Source organism: Alligator sinensis, unplaced genomic scaffold (assembly GCF_000455745.1).
Source record: "Alligator sinensis unplaced genomic scaffold, ASM45574v1 scaffold1159_1, whole genome shotgun sequence".
NCBI lineage: Eukaryota > Metazoa > Chordata > Crocodylia > Alligatoridae > Alligator > Alligator sinensis.
Window position 1 is genome coordinate 532,485 of NW_005842942.1, and position 24,357 is coordinate 556,841.

General features: G+C 41.5%; 1 protein-coding gene across 1 annotated transcript in view; it reads left to right on the plus strand.

Moving 5' to 3' along the window:
- Positions 1-21,758, plus strand: part of LOC102376909 (collagen alpha-6(VI) chain) — a 78,648-nt gene extending 56,890 nt beyond the window's left edge. Inside the window, exons 23-32 of the mRNA XM_025192543.1 lie at positions 1,014-1,076; positions 3,152-3,214; positions 4,236-4,286; positions 6,939-6,974; positions 11,832-11,894; positions 14,579-14,614; positions 14,702-14,738; positions 15,245-15,256; positions 17,602-18,095; positions 21,552-21,758. Coding sequence (XP_025048328.1) covers positions 1,014-1,076; positions 3,152-3,214; positions 4,236-4,286; positions 6,939-6,974; positions 11,832-11,894; positions 14,579-14,614; positions 14,702-14,738; positions 15,245-15,256; positions 17,602-18,095; positions 21,552-21,758 — 1,062 coding nt within the window. The remainder of the gene's footprint in view (positions 1-1,013; positions 1,077-3,151; positions 3,215-4,235; positions 4,287-6,938; positions 6,975-11,831; positions 11,895-14,578; positions 14,615-14,701; positions 14,739-15,244; positions 15,257-17,601; positions 18,096-21,551) is intronic.
- Positions 21,759-24,357: the final 2,599 nt, after the last annotated feature.

The following is a 24,357-nucleotide window of genomic DNA, read 5'->3' on the forward strand; positions in this document are numbered from 1 at the left end:
TTTCTCTCCGATATCAGATTTCAGTGCTAATATGATACAGTGCGGTAGGTGTTGCAACAACATACCTGAGGTCAAACAGGGCCCAGGGTATTTCTGGTATATGTGGACTGAAATGCCATGTCAATGAGCAGTATTCTATTGTGGAAATTGCACAGTATAGGAATATATCTTGATATTCTTCTGGCACAGAGGAAAAAAAATGCCTAACAGATGCTGGTAAAAATGTGCTATGCCTGTCCAAGAAATGGTGGCCTTTTATTTATTAAACGTTGCCATTATGTTAGTAAGAGGGAGAGGAAGAACTTGTTCAGACTTCAATCAAGGAATTTAACCACAGTTTCTTTGGCTGCCTTCACTAACAGATGTCTTCAGGAGAATCATTATGTTAGACCCACATGGATGAGTGTCATTCTGCAGCCACCATTCTGTTAAGAAATGCTGATGGATGTAGCAGTGTTTGATGAAGCCAGACAATTGAAAAATCAAGTTTGCTTGCATTACATCGAAAAAATAAATCCAGAAGAGAGGAGGATATGCTTTTCTCTCTCATTGTACCAGAAGCTGCTAAAGAAATCACCTCCCACCGCTGCCTATTTAAGTTGTTGTTGTCATGGTAGCACCTATAGACTCCACCAAGTTTAGGTCCCTAGTTTGTTTGCCACTGTGCAGACATATAGGAAGGAGCAACTCCTACTGTAGGTGAGAAATAGAGAAAGCAAGTGTTAGTCATTCCATTTCATAGATAAGGACTGAAGATGAGAGCCCAAAGTCTCATAGGGAGCCTAGAGAAGAGCTGAAATTTGAACATGGATCTTGTAGAGTCCCAGGCCAGGGTGTTTAATCACTAAATCAACCTTTCTCCTTGACCTGTGCTGACTACTTTGTCTGCTAGAGGGTCAACTGTCCTTTCCTCAGAAGTCTCTGTGTCGCTGGTCTGTGTTTAAAAAACAAAGAAAAATTTATTTCACACTTTACACATTTTACATCATAATATTTATATCTCCTATTTTCAGAGTATACCAGGAGCTGTGGGTGCTAAAGGGAGTACTGGACATCCTGGGATGCCAGGAAGCAAAGTAAGGCCTGTTCTGTATGGTGCTGGATGCGTCTGAGGATTTTTTAAATCTTTCTTCTTGATTGTGGTTATCTTAAATTTATTCCTCCCTGAAGATCTGCTATAGAGCTTGATCCCAAAGCCTTTCCTTAGGAAAAAGTCCCAAGGAACAATGTAAAGCCAAACACTTGATCTTACCAGGAATTTACTTGTATACATTCTAGTAAGGTTTACTGTACTTTTGTAAGCCTTTGGATTGCAGGTTCTACAGTCCTTCAGACCCCTTTAAAGAGGATAAAACCACTACAGTTACCTGTGTATTATACTGCACAATAGGGACTCTGTTCAGTGCCCTAACACTGTTTAAGCAAATGTTTCTTATCTTCTGTTTAGGTTTTCCTCTAGAACAGTTCTTTTAACAGGTTGTTACCTTGCAGTTCCTAGATAAGAATAGAAATAATAGATAATCTGGCTGGGGGCATTGACCCCAGCACTCTTTCCTTCCTTGGCAGGGGGTCAGTCTCGATGATCTGTTGAGGTCCCATCTGACCCTACCAACTATGAATCTATGAATCTGTGAGTAATGCTAATGCTTTGGAAGCTTGCAGCATATTTTGTCAAAGAATCATATCATGCTTTATGAGGATGGGAGTTTATGGACTGAAAGAGAGAGAGCTTAAGTGATGTTCCCAGGGTTTACAGTGAATCAGTAACAGACTTGTAAACAGACCTTGAACTATTGCTCCCATATTCTAACCAAGAGAGAGAATACTCATATTGCAAATATTTGATGGTTATTTTTTGGCCGTGCTAAGATGCTGATTTGAGTCTCATGGATCTGCTTGTCAGTTCCTTGACCCCTGGTAAGCCATGGCTTCTGAAATGAGAAGCTCATGGTGGTGCCTTTCTTTTGAATGACTGTTCTGACAAGAGTTCACAGGTATATTATCAGGTCAAAATTTAAGCTTATTTTTTCTTGAAGGTTTACAAAATCCAAGACTAGAAGAAATGTTTTTGTTTCCTCAATTACACTGAAACTATTTAAAGTAAGCTTCAGCCACTCTGTTGTAACTCTCTCATGCGATACTTTCCAATATCTCATGCTTTAGTCTCAAATATCTCAAATATTTATTTCAACTTGAACTGTACATGACAGTGTCTTGCTGCTTGTTTGAAATCAGTATTTTTTTGTTGGTCATAACAGACCCTGAATTTAAGATGACCCCCCACCCCATGATAAGATTCTATACATGGAAAAATTATTAATTTTCTATAATTTTCCAAGTATAGTTTCATAGTTAGAATGTTAATTATTGTGGGGGGGCTTCTTTAATTCATCCCCCCCATCAATGCAGGGGGCAGGCTGTGTGGGAGCAGTGTGGGGTGGTCAAGCAGTTTGCCCCCTGCTTGTACCTGCCACTTCTGCCCCCTGCCTGCCCCTCCCTCTGCAGCCTCTGTTCCTCACTCCCTACCCTGCCATCACCCAGCCTCTGCTCACCCCCCACTCCCCATTTGCAATTGCTCCATGCCAGATGCTCCATGAATGCTAAAACCTGGGACATGGAGGCCCCAGGCCAGCTGCCATAGCAGCCACGCAAGCTGAACACTGCTGCTATGGGGCTAGGCCAGGGCCATGCACACTGCAGCTTGCGTCACTGAGCATGAAGCCTGCCAGCTTGGAGCAAGGGTAACAGAGATGGGAAAGGGGCAGGCAGGGGAGCAGAGGCTGCATGGTAGGAGAGAGAGCAGTAGAGAGATCATGGGTGCAGAGGCCACAGAGGGGTGGGAGGGGCAGGTAGCAGCTGTGGCTCTGGCCCCAAACCCAGGTAGGGGCTGGAGCCCAAGCCACGGCAGCCGCCTGCTCCCCTACTGCTCTTGTGTGCAGTTCTAAATCTATATTCAGATGTAATCTGTCTGTGTGAATATTGTGCACACATTTTAGATTCCCACCTAGTTCTGATCTTGCTTTTTTTACTTTTACTTTTCTGTACCTCCAGTGATATTACTGCATCATTTATGGAAAGGAGAACCAAATTAGACAGAGTTTGTTTTATCATGTTTCACACAGATGATAATCTTTTTACTTTTATTTAACAGGGAGAGCCTGGCAATCCTGGAGTGAAAGGAGAGAGTGGACAACGCGGTCATCGGGGAAGGCAGGTTTGTATCATTTTCATCTGTATGCACTGTAATTTAGTTACAGCACCTAATGCCTTTCAGTGCAGAAAACTTTGCCCCGGGAAAAGGAGGTGGGAATTCAGAGTTCTAATTGTTATGATCAGCTAATGCCAGGTATTCATTGTACTTGGCTGCCAAAGACCAGAGACTAAACCAACTTGTCCTAGGACATTCCTTATCAGTTAAAGCCAAATTCTGCTCATGCTAATAGTTGTGTAGATTTGAAGTGACTCTCAGAAATATTAATGGAGTTATGTTGAATACACATAGATGCTAGTAAGATCAAATTATAGCCCAGATCACTTAGTGAATATAATGGTAGTAATACACCTGCTGCTACTACCACTGCCTGAAAGGAGATGGACAAAAGCAGGATGGGAAAGTTGATCAGTTTTTTAATTCAGAGAAACTACCATTTGGGCAGTCTGGATCCAGATTCTTTTTGTACTATTTGAGAGGAGAATTCAGGTGGAGGCTTGTTCAATTTCTAATGATGACAATGATGATGATTAGGTTAGATACTCCCTCCATGTTCTGTGAGGCATGGGCATTGTGCACTGTAAAGCAGTCTCAGTGCTTTGGGGAAATGTTCTGATATCCTTTTCTGGATGGCCAAGTAGCAATCTCTAAACTGCTCAACTGTGCCAGCCTTGGAGATGTTGCAGCACCTATTCTTCCTGCCCACTGCTGATTTGATTCAGAGGTTAGGTCGGAGACAAAGTCTAACCGTTTCTGTCCCCCTTCCTGTTTGAACATATTTATTCCACAGGCTAGGAAGACTGCACTCCCCTCTGATTCTGCTCACTGGCACTGGCTGGGGGGGTAGGAGGCAGAGATGAGTAGAAACTACTGTTCTTGCACCCCCACAGTAGGTTGCCCATAATTAATTACATCCTCCCTTCAAGGTTCTTGGGTTGCTGCACAGGCTTGTAAATGAAATACAAACAATAATAGAGTACAGCTGTCAGGAAGGGTGGGTTTAAATGAAATGTTCTGTTCCTAGGGAGAAGATGGCCCTACTCAGTATGGTAGACTGGGAAATAAAGGAGCAAAGGTAAGTTTTTGAAAATGGCATGATATGGAAAACTCAGTTTTATTTTTACTTAAGTTTAGAAATTGGCAATACTCTTGTCCTTCCATATGTCCTCCTATTTTTTACTATCATCTTCCACTAAAATAAGTCAGGCCCCACTTGCATGTGAGCAAACCTGTGAGCCCTCTTGAGTTTCTTGGGATTTGGCATAGGCCTGTCCAGATAATTTCTTATGGTAGGTCTGAAACCGTGGGCAGTGACCTGTGGTTTGGGGTTTTTCAAAGTTAAGTTACAATGAGATTCTGGAATAACCTTCAGCAGAGTTCTGGAGGTGGAGCTTGCCAAAGTCTTTAATGGGGCTATATAACACATGATAGCAGGGTTGTAGACTTGGTGACCCAGAAAGTCCCTTCCTGTCCGGTGTTCCTAAACTGTGCTTATGGATGCAAGAGCTACATTTCCTTCAGGATACATGTAAGGAATACATTAAGCTGCTTTATATAACCAAGTAGCTGAAGGAAGAGGAATACCACACCAAACAAAGACCCATTGCAAGACGTGGATAGAAGCTGTTCTGTGTGAACCAAGGGGTTTTCCTGCAGACTGAACTAGCAGAGGCAGGGGCTGGAATATTTAATTGGTAGAGCTCTCTGTGTGTTTGGATTACTAAGGAAGAGCCAGCCAAAAAGATTAGAAAAAACTGAAAAAGCACCAATGCAGAGAGCACTGACCCCGGTAAAGGAAGTATGAGGCTGAGAAAAGACTGGGGCAGAGAAAGAGAGAGAAAAGAGAGTTGTAGATCCTGAATGAGCTGTAAGCAAGAAAAGTATCGCCTGTTTGACTACTCATATATTCATGGAAATAGGACATGTATGTCCTTTGCAAATAAACAGGATCTCATACATGATACCTGACTCCATTATCAGTTTCTTTTCCTGAGAGACACAAGCCAGGGCTGGAGAGCAGGGGAGAGAGGTATACAGGGGGCTCAACTTTAGGCAACCCTCAGGTCTATGTATATCATGGACATTGTAATTTCCAGCATCTGGCTTTGGTGGGGGGGTGGAAATTGTACTGTATGCACAAAAAAAGGGTATAATCTTAGAGGAATCCACAGTGAACTAGGCACTGTGAACATACTTGAGAGGGTACTGTCTCTGTCCCAAATGGCATCCAATCTAAGCGGTTAAGCAAAGTGTAACACAGTGTTTCTCAAATTTGTGATACCTGGGGCACACTTTTATTCTGGATTAAGACTGGCAGCACACTTCACTCTTACACCTAAAAAGTTGTGCATGCATGGCTCTCTCCCTCCTCCCCAGTAAAGGTATGAAGGGGGAGACTTGAGACTAGAAAAGTTAAGCATCACTGATCTAGCAGGTGCCACCTAAAGACTGTGTTGCTGAGAGTGTGAGGGGAGCCAGCACAGGTCCTGCCCTGGAGATGAATAAAGGTGGGGGAAGGTGGCAGCAGCTGCAGATGCACCAGGAGTAGCTGGTGGAGACAGGGGAGGAGATCATTTACCCTATCACACTAGGGAATCTCACAACACACATCCATTGCTCTTATGACTGACTAATGTGCCAGGACACACTCTTTGGGAATCAGTGGTGTAACAAGCGATGGGAAATTAATCCATGAACATATCTCCCATTTTGATATTAAGCAGGGCTGTCCAAGTTCAGTGCAGTCGGGGGCCCCCAGGCTGCAGACCTCACAGGTCCCCAACACAGGCTGGGCTGGTATCACATGGACTCCTGATCCTTGCTGCATGGGCTACACCAGCCATGTATGAACCCCCAAAACCCTTCCTTGTTGTACGACAGCATATCACATGCACAAGTTGCATGTTAAGTGTTTGTGGGCTTTATGGTCCACAGGTCACATAAAGGGCCTCACAGGCTGCCAGTTAGATGGCCCTGATATTAAATACAAATGTGCTCATTATGCCTGTCTGGTCCTTGGTCATTCCCCATTTGAAATTAAATGAAGATTGGAGCTACTTCAGTAACAGAAATTGTAGCTTTCTGCATGAGCAATGTGCTCCTAATTATGTATATACATCTCTGTCCTTTATTTTTTTTCTGTGAGAGTTCACTTTCATGTGTAATAATGACCCTCCTTCATTTTGATAAGCCTTGATCTCCCAGTAAGCAGCAGCTTTTCTTTTGCTTATTGTTTGTCTGTCATCCCTGGGAATTTCTCTCACTCTTCTTCCAATTGTGGTTTTGCTAGGCTGGCTAAATTGTGCTGGCTTTTATGGCTCACACGTAAAAAGCTTGTCTAATTTTATCCCAACTGTGGAGTGGGTCCAGTAAATGTCACCACCCTAAGAAATCCTCACCTTTCAGAAATTGTAGTGAAATTAACTTATTCAGAACAGGCTTCAAGTATTTTCCTGTGCCAGGACTGGTTCTCTTCTGTACTTACCACAATGATAGTCACATGGCTTTTATTGAGTTATTTCTGTGATTTGAACAAGCCAAAATAAAAACAACAAAGTAAAAGTTTGTATGCATCTGTGTGTGTGTGTGTGTGTGTGTGTGTGTGTGTGTGTGTGTGTGTGTGTGTGTAATATATGCATGTGTGTGTGTGTGTGTGTGTGTGTAAAATATGCTAAAAAAATCCCAATATGACTTACAAATTTAATTGTATCTAATCTGTGATTTACAGGGATATAATGGACTGCCTGGAGATTTTGGACCAAAGGTACCGTATGTCACATCAATTTTCTGGCTTTCAAACAAATCAGCTAGCATCTCCATTTTGTTGCATCAGCAGGGAAATGATCCAACTGCAATACAGTTAGTAGAATCATACCAGCTTAAAACTAATATTATTCAGGCTCAGTATTTCTTTTAAGATGGAAATAAGTTTTGTTGGTCGGTTTTTGGTATGAATGACACCCATTTTCCTGATGTTTTATGAGAAGACTAGGAAGAGCACTTGTGTCAGGAATCATTTTTACTGATGTTAAAGGAGAAACTGTTGAGTGTGATTTAATTTCTTCTAGTTCTAAAAGGGGCCAGTATCCTTCACAGTAGATCAGAAGAACAGAGATGAGACTGGTGTTTTGCTGGGGAAAATCATGTTGTGATGGTTGCCTTGAGGAAAGAGCAGGAGGTTAGAGGAGCACTCAAAGTAGTGAAGTAGAGAGCCCGGCCATTCATTTGTATGTCCCTAGGTCTGCCCTATATCTATTCACCCCACTGAAATAGCCCCTGAGGCAGTCAGGTTTATTGAAGATTTGACTTGTAGGTCATATTGCCCATTTAAACACTAGTACCATCAGTCTCGTGCAGTTTTGCTTTTCCTTCTCCCCATGTAGGAGGAACATAAGAGGTGTTACTCCCTACCACTGCCTTTTGTGGCCATATTACACAAGGGACTTCATCTAGCCCTAGCTTGTTAAAACCAGGGCTCTAGAGAGAAGGACATTTTAGAAGTCATTGAATTAAAAAAAATAACTTTGACTTCGGCATTATCTTACTGTTGAGCACCTGATTCTTCAACTGCTTATATTGTATTTCCAAAGGAAATACATAAAAATCAGAATCAATGAAAAGAAAAACTGTGATTTGCAATTATTTAATGTAAAATATCATAAATATTCTTTTTATAGTTTTTCTCATAGAATGTTATATTTTTCTCTTCTCCCATCCAAAATCATTTAACTGGATGAGTCAAAATGCTAGTCTTGTTCTGGGAGCCATAATTTAGTAGGCATGTTTGACATACTACATTTGGAGAAATTGTTGTTGTATAATAAAATATTTTTAGTTTTGCTTGGTTTATTCAACTTTAGCAAAATAATTCAAAATATTTAACAGAACTATTAGCAGGAATGATGATAACCAGTCTTATGACAGCTCAGTGATGGCTATTCAAATTAATGGAAACTTGAAGTATTTGTTTCAGTTAATTAATAAAAAATAATTGGAGCTCTCTGAAGCACTGAATTTTTGTTCCATGAGAAAATCCACATTTTGACATTTGTGTTTTGTTCCAAATAAGGACCAAATGTTTTTTAATAATAAATATTCTGTAACCCATTCCAAAAACAATTTCAACATTGGGTCAGTGTCTGAAGAAGGAGTAAAGCACTTAAGCTACAACATTCAGAATAGTATCTGGGATTTTGGTTCAGCCCTTAACAGAGATGGACAGCTGTACAAATGTAGATCCATATCTAGGTTTCAGTTCTGAACCTGTCCTCCTTATCTTCAAAGTTCAGTGATGTTCAGATACAGAGCGTGTGGGCTTATGGCTCAAATACACCGATTGTTATTAGGGGTGTGCGAAGTGGGTTGTATTTGATTTGGATTTGGTTTGATTCGTGGGACAGTGATTTGATTTACTGATTTGGGTCACTGTCCCAATTCCATCTGGCCGGATCTGAATCTGAAGATTCAATTCTGATTTGGAGAATCAGCGATTCGGACATAGACACAGACCCGGACATAGACACAGACCCAGAACTGGACTGGAAATAATTCTGGTCCGCTACTGGGTTCACTGCTGAGCACTCCGAGGACCCCCCTGCGCTCCTGTGGGATGCTCCATCTGCCCTACCATCTCGGGTTTCATGAGCCGCACCTGGTACCTCGAGATGCATAGAAAAAACATATAAAGCTGTGTCTGCGGCCGAATCATTGAATGTCTCCGAATCAATTTGGAGGCTTCTGATTCAATTCGGAGAAATTAAAGGGTCTCCAGATTCAATTCAGATTCGGAGATTCAGCCACCGAATCAGGCTGCATCTCCTCCGAATCGAATCAGCGACTGAAGCTTTGCACAGCCCTAATTGTTATTGTATTTAGAGCAGGAAAATATCGTCTCCTAAACTCTGTAGGTCCAAAATGCTGTGGCTACAGAAAACTAGTTATTCCATCTCACATGCTTGTATGTAGAGGATTCAAGGAGCTCTCACTGAGGAATTATACCTCTGCAGCGTTCCCTGTGTGGAGCCATGGTGTTTGAGAGAGCTGGTATTTGAGGGATGGATAAGAGTGTCACAAGTTATTAAACTTTGGGGTGTTTGAACATGTGACAAAAAATGTCATTTGTGTGGCTTAGTTTGGGGGTGGGGAGTTAGATGAGTTTGCATCATTGCAAACTAAACTACATCCGGGTATAGTTGAGTTTGCAACAATGCAAATTGCAATGATGCAGCTGTCAGGTCAATGGCCAGCTGTGGGAGAGGCAGACAGGCTCCACAGGAAAAAAAAGGATCAGGCCCTTCTCCACTTCAGCCTTCAGCAGGAGTGTGCTAAAGGCAGAAGTGGCAAGGGGTCTGATGCTTTTTTCTGTGGGATCTGTCTGCTTCTCCTGCAGCTAGGGGGCAAGCTGCCAGCAGGCTAAGTCGCCCCATAGCTGCACAGGGCCCCAGTCCTTCCTTCCATGGTGGCATTTCAATTAAAAACCCACTGTTTCAATTTAGAGGTCATAGAATAAACCCCTGAGGACTAAACCCCCATCATGTGTACAAGCACCCTTGCAGATCCACCAGCTGTGTTCCTTCCTTGGAAAAAAGTAGACCAATTATTTTGGCTTTAGGCAGATGTAACTTTAAACCATTTTCAAATGGGAGGGATGACTTGTTGCTTGGGGAGATGCTCCATCATAATTCTTGTCTAGCCACTCCTCCTGTATCAGTATGAGCTTGCTAAACTCACGTAAATTTAAACCTGAATGAAATGGGTTTTAAAGTTACAGCAGGTTAAACTTACCAGCATTTGAGCATAGAAATGTACCAGTAGTATTGGAACAGCTGATGTCAATGTAATAATTACATCCATTCACATACTTAGTTGTTGCCAAGCTCCTCATTACATAGTTGCAGTTATTTGAGTTGTGCTCTGGCCATAGGATTTGGCATTTCATATATTTAATAATTAGAGTAAGATGCTGTTCCAGTTAAGGTCAATGGAAGTTTTGCCAAATTGACTTAGAAATGAATAGGCCAGCTAGATCCATGGCTGAGGAGCAAATTTGATTCCCCTGGCCCCTGTGTAATTTCATTGCTGTTCTGATAAGTGTATGACAAATAAAATAACAGCACTGAAAATAGTGGGGAATTTTATGTCTGTAATTGGCAACATCCAAAGCTATGGTGTTTTCAAAATTCTAGGGTAACAATTTTCTTTTGGAAGAAAAAATATCTTTTAAATTTCCCATTGATTCATCCACTATATTAATGTCACAGTGGCACCTTGTTCTCCATTTTCCTGAAGGTTTTCTACTGCAGTGTGTGTTTGGTTAAAAAATAAAATCTTTAATGATATTTTTGTCACACTTTTTATAAGAATCAGTGTCTAATTTTATTATGTATAAGTCCTTTATATGTACCTGCATGTGGGCAGGTTTCTTGAATTAATGCATAAATAAAAATGAGTATTTCATGAGTTATTCACATTTCAGCATAATAGCCATTTTCACATTTTTATTTCATAATGAATTAGGGTGAAGTTGGAAATCCTGGCCTTCCAGGGAAAACTGGACTAAAGGGAAACAGAGGAAAACGGGCAAGTATTCTTTCCCCCTCCAATGATGGAAATCTATTTAAGTTAGCATCTTGTAACATCTTGAACTTTATTATATTGATTTTTTTTAAACTAAAATGGAAGGAATTTTCAAAAACAGTGAGCCTTGGACTGACTAAGCTCCTACTTAAGGTAGATGGAAACCAATGATGAAAGTTTCTGAAAATCAATTTCTGGTGTTTTCATATAAAAAAAAAAAATCTGTTCCAGTGTTTTCATATAAACCACACATTTCCAACCCCCTAAAACATTTTTTTTGCCTTTCCTAAGAAGGAAAAAGATTTGCCAGTAAGCAGTTCAAGGAAACTTCACTGAGCTCCTATTCCCCTCGCCTCCCCTTTGCCTTCCTCCCCCACCCACTTTTTCTTTATCCTCATTTCTGATCTGTTTTCCTAAAAACTTCTGAAGAGGACTGACTTAGGGTTTATTTGGAAACATGCCCATACCTCTTCATGGTCAGACAGGTTTTCTACTGAGTTTTTTTCAGTGCTATGGCAGGTTGTAGGGTCCCTTCTTTGTCCCTTCTACAGAAAGGGTAAAAAGCTTAATTTTGGTACAGCAACAGCTAATGTGACACCGTGCATGCAGTATCTGGAAATGCAAAATGTATAAAACCTTGAAGTCCTCATTGCTAGTTTAGATCTTAACACAAAACTGTCTTTCCTCTAACAGATAAAAGGAAAGAAATGAGTTGGATGCAAAAGAGGCTAGTTCCATTGAGGACAATAGATACATTCATATTTTTGATTCGGGGTTTATATTTCTGAATAGTTTTTGTGTTAGGTGCCAAATAAACTTTGCTAAAATTCAACTGAGCCCCTAAAAGAATCAGAGACGTGATGCCCTCCTATCCTTTTGTCCTTTAGAAATGGTTATGCAAATCAGGAATCATTCAACCTAAGTAATTGTCCTGTAAAGTAAATGAAAGGAGAATAAGGCTGCAACAGCTGCACAACCTACATGTTCCTTCTGTAAATCTGTTCTATTTGGTGATTGTGTTTGTAATTTATGTTCATGTTTATAGGGTGTTTCAGGTCCTGTCGGTCAAAAGGGTCGTGAAGGAGACTCGGGACCTCCCGGACACAGGGTATGACACGTACTGAGGATCATCTTACCTGTCTGAAAGAACACTGTCCTTTACTTTGGAGAAGAGCGTAGTCACCATTAACTATAGACTATCTTCTTCCTTTTCTAGATTCCAGGCCATGGTTGACCAACCTGCACACATGTGCCACAAGTAGCGCAGGCAGCCTCTGTGTATGGTATGCAGCAGATCAGGGAGGCAGCAGCAGAAAGGGTTGGAAGCAAAAATCAAAGGAGCAAATCAGGCAGGCAGCATATGGAAGGAAGCAGAAAGTAGAACAGCAGGTCAGGGATGGAAGCAGATGGCTTGGAGCAGAAAGCAGAGCAGCAGAGCAAATAGGGGAATGAGATCAGAATGGCACTTTGGGAGGGTATGGAGCTAACTTGTGGCATGTCATGTATTCTTGTGGGCTATGCATAGAGTCAAAGTTCCAATTATTAATAAATGCTCATTGATAGAACTTCTGTGTGTATTGCAGATTGCCTGGTCACATTTTGGAAATGCTGATTCTGTCTTCTAATGACACCTCAAAAGTGTGTGTGTGTGTAACTATCTGCAATTTTTATAATACATCGAATTAAATGTCTAAGGACCAATTTTTTTCAGAGAAAGGGGAATGCGTTCCTACATTATTATGATTTTTTAGTACAAATTGGGTATTTCTATGTGTAAGTGGTTATTTAAATGTCTGTACTTCTAGGTTGCACATACAAATGTAGATATTCCATTAATTAATTGAGGATGCAAATAAAAGACCACACTCTACATTTGAACTTCTGAAAACCAAGCTGCAAAGGACAATACTGCCATTTGGTACACAGAGACTGATTTTCTTTTCTTTAAAAAAACAGGAATAAATATCTGCTTTCAAGATTTATCTGTCCACATTTGAACTTCCCATTATGGTTTATAGGTGTTTTACGATTGTGATATAATCTGAGATATAGCTCTGTGGCAGGGCACTGTGTGTGCCTGCCACTTTAAGGGCCTGGAGCAGGCAGCCGGCAGGGGCCTAAAGAGGGGCGGCACTTCAGGGCTGCCCATATAAACAAGGCAGTTCTGCTGCTAGGGGCCAGGCAACAACACCACCTGGCCGGAGGGCTGCTGGTATTATCTGGAGGCAAGGGAGGAGCTGTAGGGGATGATCAGGAGGCTCCTGGTCCTGGGCATGACCTAAAACTGCACCCTGCCAGGAGTGGGTGGCCTGGTGGGGCTCTCAGTGGTGCGGGAGCCCCCAGGAAGTGCCAGGCCAGTTATCACCCCAGTGAAAGGCGGGTTGGGGCACCTTAACCCCTAGCCCCCACAACTGGGTGGGTTACTCTTTGTTTGGAGGGCCCAGAGCGTGGGCCCTCGGAGAAAGAAAAGGGCGATAGACTCAACGCCTGTCTGAATTTCCCCTGACTGGTCAATGCTGGGGTCAAAACCGGAAGGGTCGAAGGGCCAGGGGCCCACTGCGAGGAACGCCCAAGAGCTGAGGGCCTGGGGTTCTGACTGGCCTGGAGGTGGGCCAGGGCTAGTAGCTGAAGGTCCCAGTGGGGGGATCACACCCGAAGGGGGATCAGTTCAGGGAGCTATGGTGCCCGGTATGATGGTGGAAGAGGCCGCCTGAGGGAAGGAATCCAGGTGGGGTTCAATAGGAGGATTCTGGGGCCCAGCGTGGGGGCCAGCGATTTATGAGAATATCTAGATGCCATCCGTGAGGCTTGGGCTGCAGTGTAGGGGAGGAATGGAGCCGCAGATAATGCCCCCTGGCATCGGGGCAGTAAATGGGCAGCCTCCCGCTTATTAACATCTATTAAATAATTATAACAACAAGGCATGGCAGACGAGAAGGTGGGCAGTTATCCCAGGAACAGGTGGGCGGGTCACTGGGAAATCAGCCCCGAGCAGGCCCCCTGTTACAAGCTCTAAATGTGGAAGCTCTATGGAAACTTCTTCCTATATCCAGTGTAACTGATTCTCTTTAATATAGTGTCATACAAGGATACAGAGGCTTAGAATTTGATTTCCAAAGATAACCAGTTGTCAAGACTGGCCTGACTGTTAAGCTGTCAAAAAGAGGGCAGAACTGTTTGTAATAAGACATTTTCCAGCTCACCTTCTCTTGGTCTCTTCAGTGACAATTGCAGTAAAAAGCAGTAGAAACCTACTTTTGCCATTAAAACCAAATAGATTTGACTTGGATTATCTAGAAGGAACAGATTGGTCAAGTAGTATGCCACCATTTTCACTCACTTCCCAGGGCAGAGCTTCACTGTAGATGTGCTCTTCTCACTCACATTTTTCATTTAAACGTATACCAGTTATCCAAATGCATTTATATGTCTCAAGTAGCTTGTAATATAAAAATAAGAGCACAACTGTAGTATTTCTACATAAAAATTGCAAAACATTAATGCATAAATTCAAGGTGTTAAAGCCATATATAATTTTGAAGGAAAAAGCATCATTTTTTGTTTCCCTGGGAAACAAAATGGTTTTCCTCTAGTAACAGCTATAGGGATCTGGCTTTTCTAGAATACAAATTTTAAATACTTTGAATGTGTAATTCACCTTAAAATATATTTTTATACAATAGTCAATCATGGTCTACAGCTGACTTATATAATGGATCCTCTTTCTCTTAATTTGCCATCAAGAAAGCTGGCATTTAAATATTTATCTAGTTATTGCTTTCTGTCTTCTAGGGTGCTATCGGACAAAAGGGCCCAGCTCCATTTTCCGTATGTATCCTTGTCATATTCTGCATAGAAATAAACCAATTCTTTGGCTAACAATTTATTCATTTCCTTTTTGCATTTGCTCTGCAGCCATGTGAACTCATTGAATATGTGCGCAAAAATAGCCGTAAGTACTGAATCTTGCTTTGACTTTTATCATCAAAACTGTAACACTTTATTAATATTTTGAAGTCATATTTCCCCAACTTCCCTAGAAAACTCAAATCTGATATTATGTTGTTGTTGTAAAAGGCAGTGTGTTTGGATAGTATCAGCTCAGAGTTTTGTCTTTCTCAAAATGTGACAAAAACCTAAAGTAAAACACATAGAATCCAAAATAAAAGCCAGGTCCTGCATTCTTGGTGTACCTAGCATACCCATTGAAACTCATGAGAGCTGGGTGCTGAAGTAGGCAGTAAAAATGTGCCCAAACTGTCACAAATAATTTTTGTATTATGCTATTTTGGGACTGGGAATGAAATCTTGGACCCACTTAAGTCTGTTTCAGTTTTCTCAATGATGTCAAAGATGCCAAGATTTCACCTTGCATTAGGAGTTTGTAATGACTATATTTTATAGTTATACTATAATCTATTGCCTCTTATAATAACTATATTTTTCCTTTTTGTTTAGCTTGTTGGAGTGGTAAGTACTGTAAATGACTAGTTTGTTTTCAACATGGATGTTAAAAAGTGTTGTTCATTTATAAGACTGACTAGGATAAGATCTTGCAAGGTAAGTACAGGTTTTGCTTTGGAGTTTTGGCTGCAAAGGAGTCAAGCAAACTTGCGTTCAAATAACAGCATGTCTACGAATAGACCGACAAATTAAGTCACTTCTCCAAGGGTTCCTGTGGCAAAGCTGAGGAACATTTCCTGTGGAACTGAAGCAGAGGCTCCCAAAGACCTGGCTAATAGTCCCTGTTGGGTCATTCTTATCTTTTCCCTTTCTTTTCATAAAAGAAATACTGTTTTCCCAGCAACATCCATTTAGCTTCTCTTAATGTTGTATTTTAACCTTCCTTTAGACCTTCTTTTTACTGCCCTGTCTGTAAAACCATGTTTTACATAAAGGAGTAAACTTGCTTTTTTGTTGCTTCTGATAAATTTCCTTGCACCATGTTTCATTGATGCATGTTTTAAAGAATACTTTCATCCTTCTTTGCCTCACCATTTCGGGATTTGGGGCCAACTTCTGAAGCTTACCTGCCCAGTTTCAAAGGCCAGATACTTGTTCTGTCAGGTGCAAGATGGATTTCATTCAAACAGCTGAGGGTCTCCCTTGGCAAGGAGGAATTCCTGGGTGGCAAACAGCAAAATAAAGCTGCCATGTTTGGCTCCATGTCTGGCTCTGGTCCTGCTTTGAGCAGGGGTTGGAGTAGATGACCTCCCGAGGTCCCTTCCAACCCCAATTTTCTGATTCTGTGATTGTATCCCACAGCCCTGTAAACATCCAGAGTAGTTGCTTGCAGTATTTCTGCACGTGACAAGGAGACCTAGGTCACAGCCAGAGTACTGATGTGTCTTGCGGGGACACCTGGTTCGTGTAACAGTTCTAGTGCTGTTCCTTAGCTAGCAAGAGAGGGGTTGATGTGTAAAGAAACTATTCTTCACCCAACAAACTGGAAGTATACTGGTGTTACAGCACTCCCTCCTAATAAATGGAGCAGGAAACCAGTATTGTTTTATCAAAGCAGTGGTTTTGTCATAGTATTAATATCCTCCAGTAAATTCATTTGGTATTGGACAGGATGGGAAGTAAACTAAGTGAAGAGTTTCCCAGCTCCAGAGGTTCTGTCATGGATATCTATTATCTAACTATAGTCCCCATGGCCTTCTCTTGCATATTTCTTTTCTTTCTTTCTTCTTGGTTTATTAGCCTCCCCAACCTTTGACCTCCATTTTGGTTTCTGGCACTAGTAACGTCCTACTAACACCGTATGTTTTTCCACTGTCCTGTCCCCCCTCCCCTCTTTATTCTTTTTCTCTTTCTGCCTTATTTAATTTCTGTATTTATTTTCTGGACTTCATTCCTTTTTTTCCCCCTCTGTCTGATGAACGTAGACAGATAGGGTCCTGACCCTAAGCATTCCTAAGCTGCCTGGCTTGCAGATGAAGTGCATTCACTGGTATTTCTTTCTTGAGCCTTTCCTTCCGATCTGTTTTTCCTTCCTATTTTCATTGGAACAGTGTGATTACTGCTGTTGGTCCTATTTTGATTACTTCAAATTTTAGTCATATGAGACACTGGAATTTGTTTCACCATGGAAGTACTGTGTATATTTCCAAAGAACAGCTATGCTCCTGTATGTCATATAATATAATTTTAGTCGTCTCACTCATGCCTGATTATCACAGCTCTGCACAAAGGATAAGGCAGAGGTGCATTGCCACAAGGAGAAATCCAAGGATTGTACCTCAGCCAAACAACTCTTCTAGAGCCTTTGGGCAGCCACGAAGAGCCTGCTATACTCTTCTTTCTGTGACTAGTTAGTTTTTCAGGCAAACATATAGGAAGGCAGTGGTTTGGTCCTGTCCTTTCCCACCTTGCTGTGAGATACTCCCCTAATGCCCCCTGGGGGCAGCATGGTCAAATGTGTATAGCACGAGACAGGGGGTCTTTTCCTGGCTCTGATATTAACCAGCTGGGATGTTGGGCAAGCACTTTGCTTCTCTGGGCCTCAATTTCCCCAAATGAAAATTAATAGGAACTCTCCATTTACCAAGAGAGTCAGATATGCTGATGAAAAGCAGTATACAAGAGCTAGGTATTTATATTATTAGTGTGCCTAACCTCTGCACAAGAGTTGGGTTGCTTTCTACACCTGCCTGTCTGGTGAGCCATCTGCTCAGTTGTAAGACACAATTTGCCTTCTTAGTACTTCATGTATTGTGATTTTTATGTTCTAAGTATGTCATATCATAGGTCCCGAATAAATAAAATAAAAACTTTTCCACAGTTGCTTGCATGAAAAGTTTTTTGTATTCTAGGAAAACGGGAATGCCCAGTATATCCGACAGAATTGGCATTTGCTTTAGACTTATCCCAGGATGTCAGCCCTCAGATATTCCAAAGAATGAAAGACATAGTAATATCAATAGTGAATGACCTGAAAATCAGAGACAGCAACTGCCCAGTTGGAGCCAGAGTTGCTGTTCTGTCCTATAATTTGCATGCCGACTACCTGATCCGCTTCTCGGAGGTCTACAGCAAGAAACAGCTTCTTAATGAACTGAAAAATCTGGATTATCAGAGATCCTCAGGTGGACGGGATATTGGCAGTACTATGAGATTTGTTGCCAGGAATGTTTTCAAGCGAACCCTCCAAGGTCCTAATGTGAGAAAAATAGCAGTGTTTTTCAGCAATGGGCCGTCTGCAGATGCATCTGCCATTAACACAGCAGTTCTGGAGTTGAGTGCGCTAGATGTTGCTACAACAGTTATTGCATTTCAGGATCTACCTAGCATCAATCGTGCGTTTGCGGTAAGAAATCCATGAATATTTTCTTCTTTATATTAAATAACAATGCCATGAAAAGAGAGATTTTAAAACATGCGAGGTTGGTTTCATCCTGGATGTAATTCTGTTTAGTTCAGTGATTCATTTTGCATCCAAACATGGATCCAAATCTTGCAAGCCAGCACATGAGTGGCCTTCACTGATACTAATGGTTACACTGGAGCCAGTGGAAGTATTTATAAGATTGCTTATTTGAATGAGTAAAAGATTCTGGTTTCAATTTTAATATTTGCAAGACTTAAGACAGAATTCACTGTAAAAAGTGTCATGTATCATGATACAGGCTCTTTTGGCCCTTGAAATTTGCTATTGACCTTTTGAAATGTGCTTTGATTCCCACAAGAACAGATTTACTTGACACCTTGTGTTCCTCTGTAATATATTACTTAATCCTCCAGGCAGAGAGGGGTTGGCTTTCCAGAGCTCTGCCCAACTTCTGGGCAACTGGGGGCCTCACACAGTGCATGCCATAGATGTAGGGGTTGCAGGCTGTGCTCCAGCTCCCTCTCTCCATGGGCACAGCGAAATTCCCCTCTACTGACTGTGTGCAGCCCAGCTCAACTCTTTCCTCCCCACCAGCAATGTAAATAGTCACAATGATGTCAGTGGAGCTACTTATGTGTGTAAAGCAAGCAGGCTTTGACCCTTTATTCCATTCATACATAGTGCCTTATGTATTCATTCATTTTACAAGAGGTAAAGGTTTGGTTCATAATTTTTTTTTTTTATTGCACCAGCTGTATACTTAGGAGGGATGTTTGACAAGCTTTCAGGTACAAAATGCTGTCCTTCACATCACCGGTCTCTCTCCCAATTGTACACTCATTCCAATAAAAAAATAAAAAAAAATATTGCCTCTTTACATTTCCCATATCATCATGGCTACAACGGCACTCCAACCCTAGCACAACATGGAGGGTTCATTTAGGCTGTTCTGCCATACAGTCATTGAAAAGATGTTTCTTGCAGTATTATATTCTGGAAAGAAAAATGTCAGTGGGGATTTCAATTTTAACTGGGTTTTTTTGGCTGCCAAACAATTCTACGTGATATATAGCATACTAGCAAATTGTCCATCAAGGATGATGTGGGAAGGGGAGCCAGTGGGGATGGACCCCCCATCTGGCCCTGCATCCTCCCTCCCCCCTCCTCCCAATTTGGGTACAACCCCACCATTCCTCCCCCCTGGTTCAGGTCCCACCCTGCCCTCCCCCCCTCCCCCCCCACCTTCAGGTCTGAACTTGGCCCCTCCCCCCTAGTTTGGGTCCAACCCCGCTCCACTCCCTCCCCACTCCTTGTGTCTTTGGCACAACTCTGCATACTTCAGTTTTGTCCTAGATAAATATGGCCCACTGTTTTGCTTCTGGCATATATTTTTAAGGAGGGAAAGACATTGTTTCCTGTTTATGTCACTGTCTTTCCTCCATGCTTAGCCCCTTTCTTGGCCCTCCTTATAGAACTGAGCAAGAGATTTATCGGGCACAGTGTTTTCCTATGAAAAATCCCAAAGGACGCATCTGTTTTATTTCAGCACCGAATTACTTGATCCTGCCCACTCTGTACATAGTGGCCTCTACTACAGCAGGTTACAGAAACCTTTAAGCCTCTTCAAATCTATATCAGTCTGTATTCCATAGCAGATTTCTTTGTTTCTCTGAAACTTTCGGAACTGGTTGGAACAAGATTTTAGTGGCCTTGGGAAAGGGGTCAAGCGATCAACTTAGCTTTATTTTTAGGTTTCTGATAGGGGTGTGCAAAGTTATAGGTATTTCAGTGATTCCCCATTATAGTCTATGGCTGAATCTCCGAATCTCTCTGAATCAGTGCCAAATCTTCTGAAGCTGGTTCAGCCGAATCAGTTTGGGACAGTGATCCAAATCTCAAAATCAAATCACTGTCCTCTGAATCAGCTGAATCCGGATCAAATACTTCCCTATTCACACAGGCCTAGTTTCTGACCCCGTCTGGTAATCTTTAATCATCTAGTAATCTTTACTTTAATCAAGATCTTGCTAATCAATTGAAATTTATATTTTTGAGGTGGCAGAAGGACAAATTTCTTAGATTCTTTATGGTTTGCTTTTTGGCTCTTGGTCAGCTAATTACTAACTGTAGCCTAACAAGGCTGCTTTGCTCCTTCTATCCTCAACACTGCCTTTGTGTCTGTATTCATTTGAACATGTTAGAAAAAATATATTATTGCAAAATAACTAGTAACATATTTGGTTACCTTTAACTATTAATGTTTTAGGATACAGTTGTAATACAGAGTATTTAGGATACAGACCATTGGCTTGCTGTTCAGTCATATTTCTGCAGCTTTGACTCAGTTACATGAAAATAGCCAAGCCTGATAGCCACACTTTCCCTGCAATTTGGTTGTGTTTTGGATAGCATGTGTTTGATTCAAGTTATAGTGCTGTTTGTCACCCATAGTTCATGCTACACAGGTCTATGCATGGCTACACTGGCTCAAACCAATCTACTTGCCAGTGAGATCCTGGATTAGCAAAAACGTTGTCTTGCGTCATGTAATCTAATAGCTGAATCAATGGCTAAACCCCAAGAATATGCAAAAAGAGGGTATTTATTTTCTTCCCCCTCCCTCATACGGATGTTGAATATGAATACACTATGTGCCCTGCGCATGGGTCCCAGAAAAGTGAGATTTCATTTAAATTGTTTGAGCTTAACGCAATCAGACTGGCTTGTGTACTACAGATGTGAAGTTTGGGAGAGCAGAGCTACAACTGGTGTTCAGCTGATGTAATTGAAAATCCTCACTCCCATTATCCTGAAGAGGATTCTGCTGGCCAGTCACCTACAGTGGGATGCATGTTGATCCATATTCAAAGAATAAATACCCTACAGTAATTTTTTTTAGATTGCTATCAGTACAGATAACATGATTCGTCCCTAACCCTACTTATTCTCAGGCACTGTGGGTTTTAAGATGCCCAAGGGAACTCTGTGAGGGTCACAGCCATTGAGTTGTTTGTGCCTTCACATGGGAGCAGGAGGAGGCCAGGATATGTATCTAGCCTCAGTGGACACTGCTTTTAAATACTCTGATCTTCTCAGCTCTAAGGACCACGTTATTCATTTATTAGCCGTATATGTGTACTTACACCTGAAGCAAACATAATTTTACATTTACACCTGAAGCAAATCTAACGTTACATTAATATAAAAAAGTAGTTTGGTAAAAGCTCATAAATGAGTTTTAAAATCAGAGTCCTGTTTTCATGATTCAGACATCTGTTCTATTATCTGTATCTGTTCAGTACACTGTTCTATTAATGGCCTCTGAGTCAAATGAATACAATTAAGCAAACACAACAAAGTAACATTTTTTAAAGAAGAGGTTGCCAGTTACCATGTAACAAATGCTCGAGTAAAGCCTATACTTGTTGTTTCTAGGTGGATGATTCTGGATTGTTTCATGTAATAAACGTTCCTGTTGAAGGAGATTATAAACTACTCTTAAAAGGACTTCATCTCTGCACTCTTTGTTATGGTAAAATTCATATTCTACTGATGATCATTACTAGAAGTATATTAGAGAAGCAACAATATCTAGTTCAGTTCTGTGTGATGATGAGATTGATAGAGATCAGTAAAAACTGAAAAAAATTGAATTAGGGATTTCCTGGGGTTGTAAACAACTACAGCTGGATAATCTTACCTGTTTTGGTCATTTTCCCCCCTTTTTCTTAATGTTTATTCCATAAGTGGAGTAGTGCATTTTCAAAAGAATACAACATTTTAGCTTGATTTATGAGAACTGATCATCTGCATTACCAATCCTGCCAAGTTTTCTTATGGGAAAATGCTGAAATGCAAACTAGTATTGAAATCCTCCTAAAGTGTTATCTGTTGTATTGCTAAAGAACAGTAGCTATTTTCTCTTTAAATGCTGGCTTAATGTTTTCAATCTGGGATCAGTGCCTGATGCACCATTTGAGAATTTGAGTCATTGCCCAGCTTGGAACATAGTATGTTGTATCCTGAAATCAAGTGTTTAATTACATTAAACAGACTTGCACAACCACCTTCCTTGTGTTTCTACACCCTAAACTACATAACAGATATTCCCTAAAAAAGCTTTTAGTACTCTGACACTGGAAGCTCTGCTTAATACAGCTAGCCTTCTCAGGCTGAAGAAAGGGAGGAAGGGCAGAGCCCTGTCCTGTACTTGCCCTATCCCAAGCTCTACACTTGAAATGTGTAGAGTATAAATGTAGAAACAAGCATCACCTGACCTCTCATTTGTGTCACCATAAAAACTTTTATGGAGGCACAAATGCTGAGCAGATAAACATCGCTACCCTTTTTGCCACATCACATCAAGGGAAAATCAGTGATGAGACAAAAGATAGTAATAGATTTTGGTGCCTTATTGTGGCAGACATCTGTTAGTTCTGTGGTGGGAGAGCAGAGCAGCCTCAGCTGCCTGCACTCTGCAGCCACCCCAAGCAGGTGCTTTGGGGGCTTGAGGGCCTCTTGATCCCCAGAGCACCTACCCAAGTATCTCTTGCTTATACAGAAGAACCCTGGAGAATCTATAAGTGAGAAAATTGGGGTTTCCTTCTTACAGAGACCCACCCCTGATCTCCTGGGATAGTTTCTGTAAGCAGAGAAAGCCTGCACAGGTCCTGGCATGGAGGCATGGGACCTAAGGAATCCATGGTACCTTTTGCTTCTACTGAAGACCCACTTACCCAGACCTGCCCTCAGAATCTCTTGGGACCCATCTGAATAAGGAGGGAAAGCTGGGCTTTCCCTGCTTATGCAGACCCACCCCCCAGAGCTCCCAGGAGCAGGCCTGAGTAAGCAAGGAAGGTATCTGGATTCCCCTGCCTACTCAAACTTGCTCCTGGAAGCTCTGGGGATGGGTCTGAGTAAACGGGGAAACCTAGGCTTGCCCCACTTACCCAGACCCACCTCCAGGATCTCTCTGGATACATCTGGGTAAACGGGGAAAGCTGGGCAGGCATTCTCAGGGCTTAAGGAGCCCTGCCCAGGAATTCCTAAAACATGCAAGACTAGGCCCCTTAAACCGTGGGAGAACACATCACCTCATCATGCCCTGTGAAGGGGTGGGTCAAGGGATGACATGTTTCACCCAATAAAATGAAGCAGCTGTGCTGTGACATGTTGTACTTAATGTGACATACTCCATTTCATTTAGTGATGTCCAAGAGACTTGTTGTGCACCCCCATTGCACCCAAGAACAATCTAGCATTTATCCTTTGGAAATGCATGTCGGACCCTTCAAACAAGGCATCCCCATTCACAGGCAGTGTGAAATTCTAGTGCTTTATTGTAACCAATTGTCATATTTAGCAGGTGTACAGTAAAATACTTCTAATTGTTTTTTAGGGGAATGATGTCTAGTTCCATTGGATCTGAAACAAGGTTCTTTATGCATGCAGCTATTACCTTACCTTTCCTTTTCGTAGGAAGTGATAGTGTTTGACAGATTAACAAATTCTTGAAATCTCACGTATATGACCTTTTTGGCATTGGGACCTAGTTCTATAAGGTACTGACTGCCTATGTCACCTGGTCAGAGTCCTTAGGAGTTTAGTAGATGTACTCCAGTACCCTGGAGGTTTGGTACATGGGGAACATTGTGGAAACAGCCAGTATCCCTTCTTGGAATACTTAGAATAATTAGAATAATTGTTTGAAAATGTTGGCATCTTCTTTTCTTTGAACATCAGTTTTAAAGCAAAATGAAAAGAGGGATTTTCCCCATTTATTTAATTCTCCGGTGTGTACATTGTGTTTCACCCAATAAAGTTTCAGTAGCATATTACTAAAATTTCAGTTTAAATTATTACCAAAATATGCTCACAACTGTGCCCAGAATTATGCATGAACCTTCTGTGACTGCTGCTTTTAGAGACCTCTAAATGTCATCATAAAAAAGCCTTTAAGGTTCCTTGTCCAAGTCATACTGAAGTCAACAGTAGTGTTTCTATTTGTTTCACTAGATCTTAGGCCTGCAGTGAAGCAGAGATTGCCACAAATAATGCCAACGACTTAAAACCAGTAAATAGAAGAGGAAGCAATTTTAATGTAATAAGACCTAGTATTGTGAGTTTCTGAGCCCCTTCTGTGAATCATGCAGCACATTCAATTTCTTTTAACTTCCATGGGACTTAGGATGTTGGTCCTCTTGCAGGGGCCTGCCTTATAGTTTTCTGATTGTAATCATGA